At 23.1% G+C, this 24,013-nt stretch overlaps 3 protein-coding genes across 3 annotated transcripts; 2 read left to right on the top strand and 1 right to left on the bottom strand.

The window, feature by feature from the left end:
• Positions 1 to 2,324: 2,324 nt before the first annotated feature.
• MKS88_005448 (3 prime) lies at positions 2,325 to 7,525 on the top strand (the record flags this gene model as incomplete). Its single annotated transcript, XM_067218710.1, has 9 exons — positions 2,325 to 4,045; positions 4,281 to 4,385; positions 4,612 to 4,711; positions 4,893 to 5,003; positions 5,338 to 5,499; positions 5,697 to 6,104; positions 6,363 to 6,626; positions 6,806 to 7,209; positions 7,336 to 7,525. The coding sequence occupies 9 exons, from the start codon at positions 2,325 to 2,327 to the stop codon at positions 7,523 to 7,525; spliced, it is 3,465 nt and encodes a 1,154-aa protein (XP_067070658.1).
• Positions 7,526 to 8,568: 1,043 nt separating this feature from the next.
• MKS88_005447 (palmitoyltransferase DHHC8) lies at positions 8,569 to 10,965 on the bottom strand (the record flags this gene model as incomplete). Its single annotated transcript, XM_067218709.1, has 10 exons — positions 8,569 to 8,621; positions 8,741 to 8,883; positions 9,077 to 9,150; positions 9,370 to 9,382; positions 9,616 to 9,703; positions 9,839 to 9,892; positions 10,007 to 10,053; positions 10,185 to 10,227; positions 10,670 to 10,729; positions 10,914 to 10,965. The coding sequence occupies 10 exons, from the start codon at positions 10,963 to 10,965 to the stop codon at positions 8,569 to 8,571; spliced, it is 627 nt and encodes a 208-aa protein (XP_067070657.1).
• Positions 10,966 to 11,686: 721 nt separating this feature from the next.
• Positions 11,687 to 21,247, top strand: MKS88_005446 (uncharacterized protein; the record flags this gene model as incomplete). Its single annotated transcript, XM_067218707.1, has 1 exon — positions 11,687 to 21,247. The coding sequence occupies one exon, from the start codon at positions 11,687 to 11,689 to the stop codon at positions 21,245 to 21,247; it is 9,561 nt and encodes a 3,186-aa protein (XP_067070656.1).
• Between the last annotated feature and the right edge of the window lie 2,766 nt (positions 21,248 to 24,013).

Genomic DNA, 24,013 nt, shown 5'->3' with positions numbered 1-24,013 from the left:
TTCACCCCCATACTAGTAGTATTAAGTAAGCAGTACTTAAGAGAACATGTTTAAATAAAAATAAATAACAACCCAATTTAGAATTTTTGTAGGTGATAAATGTATATAACATATAAAAAAAAATTGCACTTACAAAGTTTGAAATTTTACTGAGTGTAGCTAAGTATATTTAAAGCATAAACAACAAAATTGTTGTTCTTTAAATTTATTTGAGTTCACCGCACTGTATCCTATTTAAATGGTCTGATCTATTAATTTATTCATTCATTCATTCATTCATTTGTTTATCTTATCCTTTATTTATTTGTAAGTGTATTGCTAAGGATACCGAAAAGAATATATGAGTGAAAAAAAATTCATCATTTACAGTATAATTTTTTATGTTTTTTTTTTTCCTTATTTATATTTGTAAATAAAAAAAAAATATACGATGAAAAGGGTAAAATTAAATAAAGGCATATTTAAATAATATAAATTTATTAGACTAAATCATTTAAAAGTAAAATGATATTTATTATGTCTTTGAGTACTTGGGTACGAATATGTTCTCGTAAAGACGGAAAAACTAGAATTAAAAATGTTACTTAAAGTATATTTTAACACCCTACAGAAGAATGAAATTTTTCTTGGTTAATTTATATTTGAAAAATGGCTAAAATGGCAAAGAAAAAGAAAACAAAAAAATACACACATATATATATAACATCCTAATTTCAATAATAGCTAATTGTTTGTTCATCAATTAGATACACATACCAGACACGACAATTACATAACTATTTTTTTCCATGTCAAAATGTGCACTAATCTTATTATAAAAAAATATAATGTAATATATTATTAAAAAACAAATAATTAACAGTTCCAAATAAAAGCAAAACGTAATACAATTACACATTAGAATTAGTAACAAAAGATTATTAACATCTTAAAAAATAATATTAATTTAAAGAGTATATATAAAAGATACAAGTTAAATACTATATATTACTGTTCTTGTAACTGTGCACATTTGTTGTATCGTAATATATTTTAATTTTATAATTTAACTATGTTATTTTTGTTCGTATATCTATTTTATATTATTTTTTTTTAGTTATAATATTTTTGTGTCTTTACAAGAGTTCATAAAATTGTCTCCTTTCCTTCGCTAGAGTATTTGCTTTAGTTGAACTGATATAGGGGCATAATGAGTAGATATCTATTAAAGCATATATACATGTACATATATAAACTTCCCATGTTATGAAATTCAGATTCATACTTAACTGTAATATATAATAATATGCTATCAAAAAGTTAGTGTAAATGAAGTTCATATAATATCAAACGCTAAATGTTCGAGTAAAAGGGACATACTAGTATTTATATTTATATTTACATGTGTATGGGTATGTGCATGGGTATTGCTTGAATAAAAAAAAAAATTATACGAATATTATATAAGGTTATAAATTTTTATCTGATCTGTGCTGTATTACACTATTGGTAGTGTACATATTTTGTGTTATCCTTTTTTCGTCTGTATATTTCTTTTTCATGTGTTTAAAAATAAGATTATATATTTTTTCCTCAAAAATGAAAGTTAACTTTTAACTGAGTTAATTTTAGTTTATTTTAATATATGTAATAAAAGGTATATGATTAACTAAAATATTATAAAAAAAAATTTTTTTAATTGGGATATATATAAAAGTTTAGGCATATTTAGAAATATTTTTTTTTTTGTTCGCTTTTTTCAATTTGTGCACTATATATAAAGTACGTATGCAAACTTATGTTAACGTAAAATTACGTTTCCTCTTGTTTTATTTTATTTTTATTTTGCTTTATTCTTTTAGTTCCAATTTAAAAAAATTGATTTATTGATTTGGATATATATTTTTATTTTGTAAAGTCATAATTGTAAATTTTTTTTTTTTCAAAAATATGCACTATGCATGGCAATCTAAAAGAAAAAATATATAAGACAGAAGTTACGAAAGTTGAACAAGTATAAAAATAATAGTGCATATTAGATTTTTTTTTTTTTTTAATACAGATAATTGACAACATGTGAAAATTACATTCTGTTCATAAAATTGATTTAGTAAGGGTTTTGTGAAATTTATGAGCCTTTTATTATATGTAAATATATGTGTACGTATGTTAGTATGAATGCAAAAATATGTATATATATATATATATATATAAATATATGTGTTTATAATATATGTATACGTGCATATATACATAGTACATGCATATATATGTATATGTAGTATGGGTATGTGAACCAGAGAAAAAAAAAAAATTATGTCGATACTTAGAATGAAGTACAAGAAATGGAGAATCTAGAATATTTAGAAGAGAACAATGAGAATTCTAACTTCAGTGATGATAAAAATGAGGAAGGTAATGAAAATTCGAATAGCAGCTTTTCAGATGACAAGAATACTAATTCTGGCACAAATATGCATAAAACTTTAGTAACTAAAAAAAGTTTTCTACAAAATGTATTAGCACACTCAAAAAGTAACAGTAGTGAAGTAGATAGTGAGCAATTAGACCATATTAAAGAAAAAGAAAGCAAATTAAAAGATTTAAGCAGAAATGATAGTATCTGCAAAAATGTAGTAAAAAAAAAAAATAGTAATTTAAAAAATTTAAGTGACAACAATAATAATATATATAAAGAGTTAAAAATAAAAACAAATGAGCTAAGCAGACAGGATAATAACACAAGTGAAGAAGATAAATTATCATTAACTAACAATTTCCTAGACACATATAATGATAAAGAAATATGTAATAATAGTAATAATAACAAAAATTACCTTAAAAAAGATGATAGCTCAATTAATTGGAGCACAAGTAATATAAATACAGATAGTAACTCTGATTTTTCAAAGGTTGAAGTTAAGATATTAGAAAATAAGAAGGAAGAAATTGAAAGAAAGGGAATAGGAGAAAATTCTGAGAATTTATCAAATACGAAAAATAAAAATGGACCTGAATATAACCAAATTTTAAATGACATAAAACAAAAGAAACTAAAAGAGATAAATATAGATGATATTATAGGTAAGGAAAAAAATGAAAGTGCCCCTTTAAAATCAAAACGTTCTATAAGTTTTATGAAAAATGTAGAAGATAATAATTTAAAAAATATAAAAATAGAAAGGAATAAAGAAAATCCATTAATAATGAACAAATTTAAGAGAAATAGTACTTACGATAATAATGAAAAAAAGTTTAGCAACTTAAGAAATAATGCAAATAGATATGCAAGTGCAAATACTAGCTTTGTTGCAAATGCAAGCACAAATACGAATATGTTTTTTCATTCACCAAGTGGATCCTATGGAAATATTAAACTCTCAGGTGGTAATGTAATGATCAAAAATGAAAGAATTTTTGGTATAAATAAGAATTTAAAGAAAGTATTTGAGCAATTTTTTTATGAAATATGGAAGCAAAATATAATAATAAATAAGGAATTTTATACATCAAATAATAAGAATGGATTAAATCCATATAAGAGTAATTTTTCGGAGAGTTGTTTAAATCAGTCCAATGAAAAAGAGTTAGTAACACGAATACCTTTAAAATTTAAAGATGAAACGTTAGAAACATTGTATGTGTTAAATTTAAACAATTGGATATCTTCGAGGATGATAATAATAGGAATAATTATGTTAATTTTATGTTTTTTTATATGGTTTTTATTTACCTGGTCCTTTAAATCAAATGCATGGCAAAAAGACAGTTATGTAGTTTTATTGTTTCATGCTTTAATGGTTTTAAATACTATTGTATTAATATTTTTTATAATTGTTGGATCGTCTGAATTAAGTAAATATGCAGAACTTATGTCCTATATTTTGTTTGGTGTCATGGTAAGTATGTGGGGATTGTGGAATATAGGTATTAGTCTAACGTTGAATGAAAACATAACTTCAAAAGCAATACCTTCTTTGTCATCAGCAGCTGAAACTATATATGCCCTTACCTTCTTTTGTGGATTACTCCCTCTAGTAATCATGGATGTGCTCATTCCTTCCAGGTGTCTGGCAAATTATGTCATAGCTTTTGTTTAAATAAATAAATAAGGAAAAAGGATAATGTGAAAATATGAAAATATGAAAAAAATAAAATAATTAGACTATAAAGTAAAACAGTACTATAATCAGACGAATACCTTCAAAAAAGAGCAACGAAAATAAGAGCATTTATTTTTATCATTTCATATTTTATCTTTTTTCATTTTTCTTATTTTCTTTTCTTAATTTCTTGTTCAGAACAAAATATAACTGGTTTATCCACCTAATATTTATAGTGCTAAATTCGACTAGCATAATATTAGTTTGCACCGCGAACCCTGCGTTTATGCCTGCCGTATATGTGTAATTTTAAAAATGTTTTAATATAAATTTCTGTTGAAATTAAGAATGAAATAAAATTGCGTTCTCAGTTTCTAATAAAATTCTACTTAAAATCGAAATTAAAAATTTTGATATGCTTTTAGAAATAAAAGTAGAATAACATCAAATGAAATTTATATGTTTCCAAATATATCTATTATAAAGTATAAATGTTTTTTCCCTATTTTGTGTTCTATTTAATTTTTAGGATTTTTCGAGTTATCGAATACATAATGCTGTGTGTACTTCTGTATATGGGTTGTTATACATCAGAATTGCAAATTCGTTACGTTTTTTATAACTTACTGGTAAATTTAATAAACGAAGACTTTTTAACGAAGTTTAGGCGTGCAAATATATATGTACATACATATATATATATATATGTATATCCATGCCCGTACATTCACAAGTGTCTATATAAGCTACATATTATAAACTGATTCATCATTATTTCTTTTTTTTTCTTTGTGATTGTCCAAAATGCAGATAACTGGATACAAATTAGACAAAGTAGAATCGGACATGAACAAAAATAACAAAAGTAATAAAGAAAAAGTTTCAACAGCAATTGAAGATTTGATTCTGATGATAAAAGAGGTAATATATATATTTTGTCATGTTTAGTCCTCTTCTCTATTTACTTCTTATGTAAAATAATTTATAATATTGATGCATCCTTTTAGTGATGCTTTATTCTGCTTGAAGCTCTATATTTATTTATATATATATATTTTTTTTTTATACAATGAGTTAATAGTAAAATAGCACACACATATAGGTGCAAATAAATCTGTATTTTTCACATGTGATGAACTTTTTAGAACATTCTAAAATGAACAAGATAATGATACATATTATTATGTTGTTTATGTCATACTGTTCTATTTTAATTTATTTTAAAATATTTAATTATTTATTTTTTTTTCGGCAGTGCACAAAAGTCATTTTAGAAATAGAAAGTGAAAATGATGTAAATTTTAATGTGCTTAGTAAAACTTCTTACTGTACTAATATTTTAGAACAGTGCTTATCAACATTAACAAAAACAGACAATCTTTATAATATTGACTACGGTGCTTTCGATAAACTTGAGGTAAAGATTAAAGGATAACATTAAAATATTATAATAGGAAATACATATATTTTTTGAGATACTCCATAATACATAATCGAATAATATGTTCTAACTGTTTAATTATTATTTGTGCGTTTTTGTGTACTACTTGGTGATAATTTGTTATTATCTACATGCTACTATTTTCTTTTCTTTTTTTTTTTTTTCTTATTCAGAACAAGAAATTTATAGAAGCATATGTAAGTAAGACTAAGAGCAATTATTTAGCGGATCAGAATGATCGTGTTGATTTTAAATTAAATAAATCCTTTTCGAATAATGATTGTATATGTGTTGATAAGGTAGATATAGACAAAAAAGAGATTAAGAAATTTTTAAAGGAAATAGACATTCCTCACGTAACAAATATGATTCAACTAATAGATAACAAAATTTTGTCTCAATGGGACTTCAGTTGTTTGAGTTATTTTGAAAAATCAAATTATCCTTTTTTTGATATTAATCTATCGCTGATGTTTACTATTGAACACGATATTCCAATTAATTCAATCATCAATTTTTTATCCTTTGTTGAAAAACAGTACAACAATGTGCCATACCATAATACTATACATGCTACCATGGTAAGAAAGAAAAAAAAAAAAAAAAATTATAGATTTCAACAATGAATATATTTATAAAATAGTAAAAATACATATGATGGTTAATACAGTAAAGTGCACAGAAACTTGAGCTATTTGTAGGAAAAGAAAATTTTCATAATTTTAATAAAAAGTTATTAACTATTTTGCATGTCGCCATTTGGACCTTGTTCAGTTTGCTCTTCACCATTTTATACATGACTATTTGACACGTTTCATATTTTTTTTTCAATTTTTTAGGTAACACAGAAATTTTTTTGCTTGAGTAAGAAATTAGGCATTTATGATCACATGGAATATAAAATAAAATTAGTTATGTTCATATCAGGGATTTGTCATGATATAGGTCATCCGGGTTATAATAATTTGTTTTTTGTTAATAGTCTACATCCATTAAGTATTATTTATAATGATATCAGTGTCTTGGAAAATTATCATGCATCTATAACATTTAAAATTTTACAACTAAATCAATGCAACCTTTTAAAATCATTTTCGGAGAAGGTAATTCTGTTGGCATGCTTATCAATAGGAGGAATATATACGTGCGTTTGTAAATGAATATATGCATGAATACACATATAAGTATGTGCGTACACAGTAGATATATATATACATACAAGTACACATGTGTACATATTTTTTCCTTATTTTTATTTGATCTTCACCTCCGTAATCTTTAGGACTTTCGCTTAATACGATTGTGTATTATTGAGTTAATTCTGAGTACCGATATGAAGCATCATTTTGAGATTATTTCGAAATTTAGAATAAGAAGAGAGAACGAAGATTTTGATTATATAAAGAATAACGACGATTTATTAGTGCTAATCAAAATGATTATAAAAAGCGCAGATATATCTCATGGATCTGTTAAATGGAATGAACACTATAAATGGTGTCAGAGAGTACTGTGTGAATTCTATTCTCAAGGAGATGAAGAGATAAAAAATAAAATGCCTTTATCACCTTTATGCGATAGAACAAAGCATAATGAAGTTTGTCAATCTCAAATTACCTTTTTAAAATTTGTTGTTATGCCTCTATTTGAAGAATTAACATATATAAATGACAATAAATTCATAAGGTAATTAAAGCTAGTACTGTAAAAAATGGATTTTATAGTCCTTTCTCTCGAGTACGTGCATGTATATATATGTGTATGTATGTATGCACGTATACACGTGTGCATTTTCGTTTTGCTTATTTTCAGGAATTTTTGTTTAAAAAGACTACACAGCAACTGCCTTATGTGGGATAAATTTATGAAAGAAGGTAAAGTAATCAAAGTTTACGATTCATCTAATGAGAACAAAAGAGATAAAATGAAAAAAAGAATGGACAAAAGAAAAAAAAGTTATATCGATTTGACGCTATTTTTTATAAAGAGTATTTCTGATTAATATAGGTAACATCTGCTTATTTTATAAAAAAATATTTGTAGTCGATTATATAAAATGGTACTATGAAAGTAAATTGAATGAGGAAAATGCATCATATTAATGTTGCTTCATACGAAACTGTTTGCTTGCAATATATGACAAGTTTTTTTGAAAAGAAATGTATGAAAAGATATTTCTCGTGTTTGTAATTTTACCACTTGAATATATATACATTAATTGCTATTATTTTTTCAGTGAAAATTCTGGGAGTATATATATTATTAATTTAGTTTAATTTAATTTTTTTTTATGCCGTTTTATTTTAAGACATTATAACAGTATTTTGCATTTAATACATGTTCATCCTTTTTAAAAATACATTTACGTACTAAATCTGTCTTTCTCTTTTTTTTTTTTTTTTCTTAACATTTTTTTAATGTTATTTTTAAAAAGATACGCCTATGTTGGTAGAATTTGCAACAGCTACTTATTGTTTTAAATTTAACATTTTCATTTTTCTGTTTTCTTTTTTCAATTTTTTTTTTTTATTTATCGTTCCTTTTTTCTATATTTATGTTGCTTCTGTCTTTAAGAATTTTTAATTTTTAAATTAATTTTTTTTTTTTTTTTTAACATAATTGAAAATCTGATGTCATTTAAAAATTTTTGGTGTTAAAAAAAAAAGGAAGGTTAAAACAATATATAAGATGGACGTATAGTTTTCTATTCTTTTTAAAAAACATAAAAAAATAGGAAAATATAAAAGTTGGAGAATTGAAAAATAAGAAATTACAATAATGTAAACAAAAAATAAAAAAAAGAAAGAATCTATACTGAAGGGACGAGGAAAACACATTTGTTTCTTCAAAAAATTTATATTTATACAGTAACCCTTACAATTTCGGTCCATTTTATATGCCTAATACGACAAAAAAAAAAAATATAATAATAATAAATAAATAAATAATAATATAAAATATAATAACAAACGACACAAGAAAAATTAAAAGTACATGTTCGTAAGGAATAGTACAATTTAATTTTATTTTTAATAAAATATTGTTTTACCCTTTGTTAACAGGTGTAAAAAGAAACTTCTTCAAATTTAATAACTTTCCTGCATACAAAAAAAATTAAATATATAATATGTTTTTATATAAATGGCAGTAGATGATAAACAAATCTTGCGTAAATAAGGCTGCTTTTATATGTAGACGAATTTATATTATATTTTACCCTCATTAAAGGGATTGTGCTGCACGTATAAACCTTGAATGTCCTCATATGTTGTTTTATTACTGAGTATCATTTTTAAATGATAAATAAATAAATTGATTAACAATAGGGATGATGGTACGGTATAAATAATATAAAGTGCACTAAATAGGAAAAAAAAAAGAAAAGAATAAAAAGGTGTAAAATTTAAAATTACATGTATCACATAAAAAAATAAATTTTATTTTTTTTTAAGATTAAATATATACCGAGATCATAGTTCATACTATATATTTCAACATATGTCATATCTTTTTTTTGGAGATATTATTTAATTTTTTATTTTTTTTAATTTACATATGCGGATATTCAAACATTATATAAAAAATTGATCCTAATGTTAAGCTCTGATATTCCTTAATACTCAAACTCTGTAAAAAACGTGGGACGCAAAAAGTATATATAAATGAAAAAACAACATTAAATATAACAGTATTATATTATCATTGTACTGTAAATGTATATTATAATGAATGTAGATAAATATTCATTACAATAAAAGTTCCAATAAAGATAAAACAGATTATCATGGAAAGGATGGATAAATTTAAAATGAAAAAAACAAATGTACGGTAATTTCTGGTTCCCACGCAATTTCCTAGCCTAAAAAATCAAAAGGAAAAATAATTGATAATTACTACTTGCTAATTTATAATTACTAAATAATAATTAGTGATTAATAATTAGTGATTATTAATTAGTGATTAATAATTAATGATTAACAATTAATGACTAATATACAAAAAAATGAAACAAAATATAACTAACATTGTGAATATTAGGATGTAAAAACACACAAATGTACTTTGTAATTTCTTCCTGTTGTTAATTTTTACCAAACGCAATGATGATCAAACCTAGTAACACAATTGTTACATACATAACAGTGCTTACTTCTTGGTTCCTTAAAATGATTACAGTGAACTGTAAAAATGGAAATTAAACAGAGTGTTTGTACATGCTATTATTTTTATGTAAAAGTGCAATAGCAATAAAATGACAATAATGTATGTTCTTTTATTTTTAAAAAAATAAAAGAAAAAAGAAGGAAGGACTTACCACACCAATAATTTTTTATAACTGTGCCATTTATTTTTACAGTCGTGAATGCAGCTAAAATGAAATAAATTATGTCAAAATTAATGATGAACAATCTTATGCCCAAAGGGGGTATAATAAAAATTACGCATGCGTATATCTAACATGTTTAAATTCATTTTATCTTACTTCTTCCCTTCGGTAGGGATAAGTCAACATAACTCTTTTTTGGAATACTGCAAATGGAAATGAAATTAATAGGGTGAATTATTCAATTATTTATTGGTTTGCTTCTTTTTGTTTATTGTTTATTAATTTTTTTTTTTTTTTTTTTTTTGTATTCTTATTGACTAATTTTTATTCTTACATCCCAGGATCACAAAATGCTGTTGTTGTTAAGAAGAATAAAACTAAAAGAAAGAAAGTCGTTAAAGCAAGTATTGCAAGACTTAGCTGTAACAGGCTTTCTATGTGGGAGTGTCTATAAATACACAACAGTGATATATTTATATACATATGCATATATGTTTATTCATTTATAAATATAAGCATATATGTTATATTATTAAAAAAGGTGGGCTCAGTTTTATAACTAAAATTCAGCTGTGTAAAAATAAAGTTGCATTTATCATTTCATATATATTCATAAATTTGTCTTATTTTTCTTCTCCTGATCTTGATATTTACGGCTGTTCACAATTTTTATACTATTCGAAATAGGTAAGTACATATCCTCTCGTAAATTTGTTTACATATATATACTTATTTAAAATTATAAATGAAATGCTTACATAATTATATAGATTGGAAAAACTGTAATAATTATAACAGTATAGGTAAAAATTAGATGACGTATGTTTGGCCCTGTAATGACTTTTCCTTGACATAAAAAAACGTTGTTGCTTTCGTAAACTAAAAAAAATAAAACACATTTATGTCATATTATTACTTTTTTTATATATATTGCTGTAAAAATATAATTGCATGTATATAAATATACGTAAATATATTTATATGTATATATATATGTGTATATATATATATATATATAGATATAGATATATAGATAGATATATTTTTGTAAGATGAAAGTAACCTTTGTATAACGGTAAAAGGAATGGAGCCCTAGCTTCCTTTGTTTGAAACATTTATATGAGAGTATCTTGAATAAAAATAAAAGAAAAACAAAATTCATTTTTGTATATTATTAGTTTTCTTTCATCTATGCAACACCAACTCTTATTAAACATTTATAAAAATAAATATAAGCATCTATTACATCTTGTCAATGTTTCTATATGTATGCACAAATACATGTTGATATATATATATATATATGCAAATATGCATACATCACGTAACTATTTACAGTTATATAAGTGATAAATAGAATAATTTTCACTATATTCAAAAAAAAAAAAAAAAAAATTCAAAAATGAACTTAATATATATATAACTTATAATACAGGTGCGTGCAAATAATTGAGCAACACGCTACATAGAAAAATACATACAATGGCATTAATAAACATATTTAGTTGTATACATATATAAAAGTGAAATAAAGTTTTTGCTACAATATTCGTACAAATATTTTATCAGATTGGGGTTTGAGGCATTATCAAATGATTGGAAGTAATATAAATATTCTTCTCTTGGAATATTGCTTAATTTTAAAGCATATTTTATATATAATAGATTGTGTTTCCTAAATATAAATATAATACCTTGTGCTTATAAAAATAATACTTGGAATGACGCATAAAAATATATATATATATATATATATATTGGGAAAGTAAAAAATTTAGGTTAAGGGGAAAAAACACAATACTTAAACCAACAAAATTTTACAATAAAATGTGAATAATGGCAGGTTTGCGATTTTTCGAAAAAATCAAGAAAATAGAAATACAGGAAATTGAGAAAAAAATAGCAAGCATTCATAAATCAGTCTTATCAAATTTTGTCAGCTTAGATATTTTAAAGAAGGATGAAATAATTGTATACTGGAAAAAAATAAATATATCTGTAACAGATGTAAAAGCAAATGTAACACAGTTTTTTGACAATTATAAGAATTTTGAAATATGTGATGAAAGAAATTTATTAATTGGTGAGTATTTTATATATTTGATAATATTCTTGAAAAATGCAAAAATTAAAAACAATCCCTTTAGAGTAATAAATTTTTATATATTTACGAACAACAAGTGGAAAGATAAATTAATTTTTCATTTTTTAAAAAATATCTTTTTAAAGGATTATAGGGAGCATTATAATATGAGTTGTAAAACATTAGTAATTGAATATATAATAAATAATCATGATATATTTAATGAACATAATATTAGCATGTTTTATACAGATATATTATGGTACATTAACAACAAGTTGAAAATCAATTTTTTAAAAAAAAATCAAAATTATTTAAACATTTTTGCAAATTTTTTAATAACTTTTAATGGTAACGCAACACTAGAATTAAAATGGGATATGCTTGAAATATTTTTTCTTATATCAAAAAATTTAAAAAAAATTTTGTTGCAATTTCCTTTTGATAAAGACATATGTACACATGTGTGCTTAATATATCAACAAGTGAAAAATATTGTAATTAATTATGAAAGAAATATACTTCATATTTTAAGCGAACAAAAAAATTCTTACGTTGTTCTTAAAGAACAAGTTAGTGAAAAGCAGAAAAACATTGAGAATAAGAAATGCACAATTGAAAAAAAAAATTACGAGAATTATTTTCATATTAATGTAACAGAAAATGGCACTATACCGGACGAGAAGTATCTAACTAAAACAAGCAATAAAAAAAAATACAGAACAAAAACTGGGTATACTGCAGTAATTGAAGAAAATGAAATTTGGAGTTCAGTCTTACAAGGTTTAAATAGAGGCGTACATAAAATAGGATATGGGAGTGAAATAGAGTTTTTGAATGACGAATATGAAAAGGGATGTAAAAATAAATGTCAGAAAAACAAAAGGGAAGACACGAACGAAAACGGAATACTCTTAGACATTGCAGGATACAACATATATTTATCATTTATTAAAAAGATTAAGGAAATGCTTGAAGAATGCAATAATGTTATAAAAGAAAAAAAAAAGGAGAACCCTTTTTTAATATTATGTAAATATAGAAGTATTTTAATAATAAAATATAAAAATGTAAAAAATGTTAGCACTGATGATAATTTGGATTATTTCGTGTTATTTTTTAAAATAAAAAATTTACTATGCGGAAATAGTAAAAACCCATTTTTTATATTTCTGTGTATAGAGAGCATAAACTTTTGGTTGCAGAAAAATGAAGGATTACAATATATTTTTGAATGTGTAAAGGATTATTTTCCAACGAATAAACAAAATGAAAAATCTTTTTCTTACAAATCGGAGAGTAATAATTGTACAGAAGAATGCGTAAAAAATGATAATTTGTTGAGTAAAAAAAATTGTGGAAACAAAAAATTTTGTGAAAATGATGAAGTTATGAACGAACAAAAAAACAATTTTGTTTCTAGGAATACATTTTCTAAAATAAATGCCTTTGAAAATAATTTATTTGAAGGAGGTAATGACGAAAATATCATTAGGAAAAAAGGTTGTACCATTGACGAATTACGTAATAATGAGTTTCACAATCATCATTGTGATCACCATTTCTTTGACGAAGGGGGAAATATAAAAGATGGAAGAATAAATTTTTTTTTACTAAAAAATGGAGGTAAGAATGCTAAACCTGAGAGAGAACTATATAATTGTGAAAATGTTTCTCTTACGGATTTAAGTGAAATTGTTAACAGTGAAGAAAGTGTGAATATAAATAATTTAAAAATATATTTCAACTATTTCAGTGATGAAAAGAAAATAGAATTTTTAAAAGAATTATACGCAATTATAATTAAGAGTATTTTACAATTAATAAAGAAATATTCACTGTATAACATTAAAATAATATGGAAAAGTTGCATAGGTGTTTATGAGCTTTTACTTACTAGCAAGAAAAATACATTTATAAAAAAGGATGTCTATAACAATTTAACATATATTATTTTTTATCAGGAAAAAAAAAAGAAATATTTATGTTTGTCATTGTTATTAAAATATTCTAAGGAATTTATGTGTCATAAAAACGTGTTAGAATATTTATTTTACTGCTTTTTTCAGAAGGATGATTTTTTTTTGTTTAGTTTATATGAGTTGATAAAGCAGTGCATTAAACATATTTTTACACATGTAGAAGATAAATATTTATTATATTGTATATTTGTAAAAAACATTTTAATAACAGATAGCTTTTGTATGAAAACATTTTACATAAAGAAGTTTATTGAGTTGTTTTATAAAAGTGATAATAATTATTTGTATTTTATTATAAATAAGGAATATTATCGTTTAAAAACATATTTTGATAATCATAAAGAGAAACAAATAATAAAAAATAGACCAGCATATTGCACCAGACACAGTGATATTAATGTGGATAATTTCATATGCGTAAATAACATGATGAAAGGTAGAAAGGAACTGATAAATGAACAATACTTCCAATATTTGAGGAATCAGTTGTTAGAGATAAACAAATCAGAAGAGATATGGTATAACCACATAACATATAAAAAAGAGGAAAATATTTTTTTTAATTATAAAATTGTAAAAATGGAAATAGAAAAATATGGTGGTAGATATACATGTGAACTAGAAGAAATGAAAGTAGAAAAATATTATTTATATAATTTTCATTGTATAGAAAAAATTATTTATTTGGAATTATACACATTATGCACATTGAGAAAATATGAACACATCGAGATAGTAAATTATAAAAATGATTATTTTTATCAGTTATGTGGTGATTTTTTATTAAATGTGAAAACGTTAAAAAATTTTTTTTATTTTTCAAATGACGAAGTAATATTATCTATTTTGTCTTTTATATGTGAAAACAAATATTTAAACATATGTGACTTATATCTATTTTTAACTTTTTTAACTACATCCATAACCAATATTACAAGAACAAATAGAGATTCTTATAAAAAATACATTTTGTTATTTTTTGAAAAATTTTTTGTTTTTTATCAAAGAATGATCGAATTGGATAGAAGAAATAACAAGAAGGAGAAGCAGGGAGGAAGAAAAAAAAATTTAGATCAAAAGGATGGGAAAAACGATCACAAAATGAATGAAAACAACCGTGTTAGAAATTGTGAAAGGACAGAAAACACCGGAGAACATGAAAAAATATATTATGAAGAGGGAAATAAACCATATTACACATACGATCATACCGATATATTAGATTTAAGAAAAGCCATACGTTTCTTATATGGTAGTAGTACAAAGGTCCTTAATGCAGATATTAGTAGTTACTTTTTAAAAAGTGTATATTCTACTTGTATACTTTATTCATCAAATGGAAATTACGTCAATGTTAATAAAGGGATTTTTTTGTATAATTACTATCTAATGAATATAATTTTTATTTTATTTAAAAGCACAAATAAAGATATGAGCATAGAGGTATCTGTTTATTGTTCTGATATATTAAATACAATAGTAGATTATTTTGCATATTTTGACAATATTAATTTTTTTTTTTTTCTATTTAATGTTAAAACAACTTGGAAGGAATTCTATTTAATATCAAAAGAAATTTTTTTTAAAACAGCAAGTATAATTCTGTTAAAAAAACAAAATCTTGAATGTTTAAATAAGTCATTTATTCCATTAATGAAATCTCATAGACAAGTTGATCATTCCTTTTTTGCCTTCTTGTTAAAATTGTGTTATATATCAATAAACTGTAACAGTAATATCACAGAAAAGAATAAAATGAATTTATTAAACAATACGAATACTAACGGAAGCAGTAGTAATAATATGACATTTATAAATGTGCATAGTTTGAAATTATTTGTGAAGGAAGATGTACTTTCTTGTAACTTTTTTAATCATCTAAATAAATTTAGCGATATTGGGAATAATATAAGGGGAAACAACACATATTTAACGAATTACATAAATTATTTACTTAGTGATAATTGCAAATATAATATGTCTAGAAATATTTATTTGTATATATTAGAAAATTTTATTAATAAAATAAAAAAGGAAAGCATTGTGAAATTGACGAGGCATAAGGATATAGAAAATAGTGAAATGTACAAACTAGCGTATTACATAAATGAATTTGTGTCATACTTAAAGGATAACATCAATTTCAATAAGGAGATAGAGAATGTTGAATTGTTTAGATCCTTTTGTGAAATAAGTTTATGCAAATGTAGCACATATTTAAATTTTGATAAATATAAGCTAGTCCACATTTTAATTAATAACGTTTCAGCATCATACAGCTATTTACTATTGTTAAAAGTGCATATATGCACAATTTTGTACTATTTATTCAACTACTTAAACATCTTATTTCTAAGCAGTTCGAATAACTTCTTTTATGACTGCAGAGGGCACTTAATATTTGAAAAAGAGAATGAAAAGGAAGCAACCTCCATAATTATATGGTTATCTATTAAGTACATATGCACATTAATTACATCAATAGTTGATTTTTCTTTTAAATTTAATATTAAATACTGTGTAAATTGTTACAAATGGTCACCTGATAAAGAATCTATATTAATAGATAAAATTTCAACAAGAAAATACGAAGGCGAAAAGAATATAGAAGCAGAAAATGTAACTCTTATATGTGAAAATAAAAATATATCTATATGTTTTTTTAACAAGACAGAAATTCATTTTATAATTCAAAATCTTCTATGTTTATTATTATATTCAAAGCATGTTGCGTGTCAGCAATATTTAGCCGATTGTTTACTCGATGTTTGCAAAATTATAGTAATAAAAACTAATGAAGATATGCAAACAATTCCTTTGTTTTATATATATATAATTTTGCATATTTTTAAAAGTGAAAAAAATACTATAAAATGTATTGGGGAAAATGTAAATATAAACGAAGCAAATATGCAACAGAAGGAAGTTTCTACGAATGATATCACAAGTAACAAATCACAACAGAACATTATAAATGATAGTTATAGTATCATTAGTGAAAACAATAATAGTAATAATTTTAAAATTTTGAATAGAATTATTGTCAGTCTAAATAAAAAACTAACTTCGAAAGATGAGAACAACGTTGATATAAGTGAATTTTTATCTATAAATTTTAGTAATTCGTATTTTAATACGGAAAATAATGAAGGAGGGGAAAATATGAATATAAATGTAAGTAAAAATAAAAATACAAATGTAAGTAAAAATAAAAATACAAATGTAAGTAAAAATAAAAATATAAATCGTAACTATAGAATAGTAGACGAAAAAGGAAACGTAATTAATGGAGACAGTTGCTCGAAATATTTTCATGATCAAAGGAAGTTTGAAATAAATGAAAAATTAAATAAGCTCATCTTAGATAATAAAAAAATTAATAGAAATTTTTTAAGAAAGTCGAGCAACATGTGTTTAGCTTTAAGTTCTTTAGCCAAGTCGTATAGAATTAAAGAACAATATATCATATATAACTTTATAATTAGAATTACCCTAAATTACTTGTATAATGGTAATAACAAATATAAAAAAGTGATTTGCTTAAATATTATAAAACATATATATACCATTATAGATAATAAAACATTATATGAATATATTAATGATATATACAAAATATCATTAATTTATTATAAAAGTAAATTTTTTTGTCTAAAAAGTTCTAGTACGTCGTTATATAACATTTTGACAAAACGATTGTTAGCTAAATTGAATTATTCATATCACGTATCATCAAATATGTACTATTTCTGTACAGGAAGTAAAAGTAGAATATTTAAAAATATAAATTTAACATTTTTTGATTTACTAAATTCGGTTAATTTATTAAATATATTTCTAAATGTGTTTATGAAGAAGTGTACATCTTTAAATAATGAATTTTGTAGTAAATACAAATTTGAATCCTTTTTTGATTACTCCCATTTTTATGCTGAATTTATACCAATATTAATATTTTTGTCAAATATTATAATTTTTAACAATGACGATTATTTCTTACTCTACAGTAATAAGGGAGATTTGTCGACTACTTGTAATATGTACAAAATTTTAGAAAAACGAACAAATTATATCGTAAATAATTGTTGGAAGGCGGAAATAGAAACAAATAATGAAGAGGGGTACAATAAAAAGGAGATTAGTTCCGATAACGCTACAGCGAGTTATAAAACAAATTATAACTTTGTTGACAATATAAGTAATGTAAGTATATATTTCATATTTTTAAAATATTTCAAAAAATTACTAACATTTGGTAACTATTTTGTTCAAGTTCTTATTTGCAGAATAATCACCAACGTTTACTTACACATCTACCTAAAGTTGAAGAAGGAAAATTTGATTTTTAATTTTTTGAATAAAGTTGTAATAAATGCAGTTAGAAAAAAAAAGAAAAATTGCTATTTGCTTTTATTTATTGAATTCGTTAGGAGAAAGGAAACAACCATTTTAATAGATGAAAATAAAAGAAAATTCAGAAAAATGTTTTTTCAATTTTTATCTATATTTATAAAAAGTAATGCATATTCAGTAATGTTATTAATTCTACAAATTTTAAACATTCTGTATAGTAAAATTCCAATTACAATAAACAAAAATGTGGTAGTTCTGTTATTTAATAAAATAAGTTTATATGATAATGACATGTATATACCTGTATTAATCAATGAGTTTCTGATGAAAATTACCAAAACTGTTAATAATTTTGTATCTATATTAGACATATATTTGTCTATTAATAATGAAAATTATATAGAATCGTTATTGTATAATTGGTTATTAAATATAAAAAAAAGAGATAAAAAGGAATTTCAAATAAAGGAAAACGAATTAAATAAATTTTCAGATTATAATTCTTTTAAGTTTTTTACCAACTATAATAAAAAGGAATCCATATTTATTACCAAAAAGGGAATATGTAATCGAGTAATGAAACATGTATATAATGAAGATAGGAATCAGGATGATTCCGGTGATATTGGGCAATCAGTGGATGAATATACATATATATATCTTTATTTATTACTGTTTGAAATTATTTATATGTACGATGATAATATAAACATAAAGAAATACTGCTTTAGCATTATATTAACGGTTATAAAATATATATCTTTAGAAAATTTGTTTTTATTTGAAACGATGAAACAATATTATTTAAAGAATGTAGGGAAGAATTACCTAGACAAGTATATTATTTCATATAGTTATCTTATGTGCGTAAAATTTTTTACTAGTGTTAAAAAAGAGGATAGAGAAAAAGGAGTAATTACTAGATGTTTACCTAGAGGCATTTTCTTTAAAAATATATTTGATTATATTGAACAAGAAAGAAAAAATAGGTTATCATTACTGTTAACTTCTGGTAGTAACTTGAATACATATATTTATAATTTTGTGTATTTTTATTTTCTTATATTTATGAATTTTTTTTCATTGTTATATAATAAAAATTCAGTTACATATACGAAATATTTTATAAAAGCCTTTCTAAATTACGGTGTTGTAGAATATAATTACGACGAGTTAGAAAAGGAAGAAAAAGAAATGAGTAAAATGAGTAGCCATGTAGAAAATAACCATAGAAAATATAAAGAATCTCTAAGCAAAAAGGAAATTTTCGTAAAATATTATTCGGCAAAAAATGGCTTGTTAAATATGAAAATGGAGGACATAGAAAAAATAGAAAATAAGAGAGAACGTTTTGATATGACATATTTTGCGAATAATAATAATTGTACTTCTAGATACAACTATCAGATGGTTACTAATAATTATATGTGTAATGAAGATAAAGAAGAATGCAACAATATTAGCATTGATTCGTGTACAAAAATTTATATAACTAATGTGCATAAAAAATATTCAAAGTGGTATAAAAATGATTTAAACAAATATATACAAAAAATAGTATATAATAAAATAATAAAACAAAACATCACTGTCGATATTATTTATATAAAAAATCCACTAAAACATGTTAGAAAGTACAATTTATTTACCAGTTTTTTTATAGTATTATATAGCTGCATAATATTCATGTTAAATGATGAAAATGAGTTAATAAGATATAAAACGAAAATTGTAGTATTAGATTTTATGAATAAGAATTTGGTAAATATTTCAAAATATATGAAGGATATGATGTGCTGTGAATTTTTTATCTATTATATTTCAAAATTTTATAGTAACATATCCTTATACATTTTAACTTTTTGCATATATCAAACAAAAGGCTGTATTAAGAATAGTTTCTATTACAATCCCATAAAATTATTTGACCAAGAAAAATACAATTTGTATATTAACAATATACTGCTAAATCATTTATTTTTGTTTTATTATTTATATAACATAATTATGAGCACACAAAAAGGTGCCTGTTGCATGAAATACCTACATGATGTTAGCAATATGCAGTTCAATAGCAGTCCGATTGGGCATCATAGGGGGAGAGGTTCTGATAATAGAATAGTTCACGGACATTTTGAGGAAGTTGATAACAGTATTGGAAACATTGATGTTATTAGAGGAAGTAATAGAAATAGAAGTAGTAATGGTATTAGCGGAAGTAATATAAATAGAAGCAGTAACAATAACAACTGTAGTAGTAATAGCAGTGGAATTAATGAAGCAAAATTCCATGCGAAAAACAAGCAGTGCAAAACTGATGTTATTGATTTTTACGTATTCATTGATACGCTAAGCTTCGAAAAAAAGGAGAAAACTGTGAACGATTTAGTATTTGACAGTATAATTGCAAATATATCAAAGTATGAAATAAATTTGTCTAATCATGATATATATTTATTAAACTATAGACGTACATGGAAAAAGATAATTAGCAATTTAAGAAATAAAATGTACAATTCTAAAGACTATAATTCTGTAAACAGTGATGAACAACAGTATATAACAGTTTTTTTATCAGCATTAAGAATGCATACCATATCAGACATTAAGAGAAGTTTAAATGATTACTTACTTTTATTACATTCTGAGAAAAAACTGGATTTGTTTGATTCTAATATCCTTATTTGCTTAAGTAATTTATTTAATAAAATAATTATCCTCCTAATCAATTTGTATATTTTTTTTCAAAAAAATATAGTTCTCTATTACAACAGTTATTTCTATGATGAAATAAATATTATTAAAACTAAAACAACATTCATTTATAATACGTTTAAATTAACAAGATATGAAATCAACCCGTTTTTATTGAAAACTATGGAACTTCTGTTAAGTATACTGAATAGTACATACTTGAAAAATAATAACTTTTTTTCAGACATTTACACATTATTATATTCTTTGAAAATTTCGATTTAAGAAGAAAAACAAAACAAACCAGTTATTTAACATTGCTATGTAATCCTTTTCTTTTGTGTTTTTTCTTATTTTTGCTTGATATATGTATGTATGCTTGTATGCATGTATATATATATATATAACTTTTTTATATACTTTAAAAAATGCTTTATATAATATAATAATTACAAAAAAAAAAAAAAGAAAAAAAGAAATTACGTAGTAACGTAAAAATGCAAGATGACGTAGAAAAGTATAAAATAAGCACGTTTAAGAATCATGCACATATTATAAACTTAGAAATTTATCAGGAAAACATTCCTTAACGTCTTTATTATGTTTATTTTGGGCATGCTCGGCTAGCTGTGCAATACTCTGCGTCTGCATAAATACAGTATAACACACCTTAAGGAAAAAGTAAAATATAAATAAATATAAAGCAAAATTGTTTGAAGAAATTGAAATGTATTCATACTGTTTAATATCATGTATGCATAAATATGATCACTTGAAAAAAAAAAAAAAATTTATCATGTGAAATGTACATAAAAGTTTAATTTCTAACTGGTTTTGCTATACACAAAAATGCATACACTGCTCAACTTTTATGTATTTTTTTCTTTGTTTACTTTGCAAATAACGTTCAGTGCTTCTTTATTCGCTTTTAGTTGAGATTTCCCCGCTTTTACTTCAACGTTTTTCCTCTCCCTTGCTTGGTTTCTTTTCTATTTGAATTTGTACATAAAAAAAAAGAAATCATTAGTACTAGTTTAACAAATTTTTTATATTACTGTTATTTTAGTTCTCTTTTTAAAACCTACACATGCATTGCTTCCTTTACCCATTTTATTATTTTTAACAAGCGCTTCCTTTGGTGTAAGGCAAGAAAATCAGATGTTTAAATAGCAATATTTAAAACAGTTAAGGAAAAAAAGAAAAAATATATATATAATATATATATATAATAATATATTATATATAAATATTATTATATATATATAACCTGGAAAAATATTTTATATTCTTTTATTATGTGTAAATAAAAAATTTTAAAAATTTTTATATGAGCCAAAAATATTTCACATAAAGGGTGTGCTATTATTTTTCATACTTAAAAATATCATGTAAACATTAGTTATCTATGAATAAATATATATGCACATCATATGTTTGTATTATCCATTTACAGAATATATTTTATATATACATTATATATTCATATAAACATCATATATTCATATAACATTATATATTTATATGTATATTATGTATTTATAAATACAGTATGTATTCTTCTGTACATTATATATTTTTAAATAAATTCTATATTAATTTATACATTATATATTTACAATACATTATATATTTATTTATAAACGCTTAAGTAATGAATAAAGAGGAATTAACATCAAAAAAAGAAATATTGGGGAATATTTTTAAAATAGAAAAAAAACTCTATGTAAAAACATAGTTAAAGTTAAAAGTAATACTCCTAACAATTAGATTATCGAATAAAATTATACAAAAAAAAAAATAAAATAAATAAAATAACAATAGAACGAGGAAAAAGAAAAAAAACGAAATGTAAAATATATATTACATAAAAGCAGTTATTCTTATAAATAAAATAAAATAAAAAAACGATATTTTAAAATAAAGTACTAAAGAGGTTACTTATTTGTATTAAAATAATTTTGCAGTATCAACAACCATTTTATTAAGTGTGCCATTACAACGATATGAATACGAATTATAATTTTTATTTTTGAATTTTTACATCTTTAAGCTTAAATACTTTTTATATTTTTGAGATTGAACTCTTTTTACGTATTTTAGCTTATACCCTTTTTAAATTTTTGAGTTATCTTCTTTTCATATTTTTGAACCTAATCTGTTTTAATGCCTTTTAACTTCAAATTCTTTTTGTGTTATTTAGACGATTTTAGATGTAAAATTTTATTTCCTTAAGCTTAAATGATATGTTTATATATATATATAAGTAAAATGTTAGATATATTTTTTTTTTTTTCGCTTGAATAGAGAACGAATCTAAAATTAAATATAAATATCATTGTAAAAACGTGAAAAATAAATTACCAACTTTGCTGTATTTGACTTGAGTTTTCCTTCTAAGAAAATATTCTTAATATCCAATACGTTTTACCCAAAATGAAAAATATTTTTTTATAATTGTTTTCCGGATCAAATGTATTATTGGTACGCAATATGCTTAAACTTTATTATTTTACTGTTAATGGGTGACCACTGTTTTAAAATAAAATTTAAACAATTTTTTATGACATACTTAAGTTTAGCTATTTTCTTTTAATTTTGATGTTTTTTTAAAAGAATATTTACTAAAACATTTAACACACGAAAAGGCAAAGGAAAAAAAAAGAATATAAAATCTATTACAGTTATGTCTGAAAGGTCAAAATATCGTTATGATTACATTTTTCTGAAAAAACTTGAAGAATAAATTTCTTCAACGCTCGTATCTTAGATGTTACATAACAAATCCTTTAATTTTGTAGTTCACACGTATTATTATTTGTATTTGAAATCTAAAAGAGTGATACATAAAATATAAGACTTTTAGGGCATATACCCATATATTCATATAGTTTTATGCGCACTTTAATAACCGTGTTGAGTATATAATTAATTTTTTTTTTATATATAAGTATGTACGCTTGAATCTTTCTCTCCCTATCTATTTCTCTATACATGTATATATATATATATATATATATATATATATACTAAAGTGATTACTCCTGTCTTGTT

This window comes from Plasmodium brasilianum, chromosome 14, assembly GCF_023973825.1.
Source record: "Plasmodium brasilianum strain Bolivian I chromosome 14, whole genome shotgun sequence".
NCBI classification, from domain to species: Eukaryota; Apicomplexa; class Aconoidasida; order Haemosporida; family Plasmodiidae; genus Plasmodium; species Plasmodium brasilianum.
Note: the sequence above shows the minus strand (reverse complement) of the source record. Positions and strands in the feature narration are given on the sequence as shown.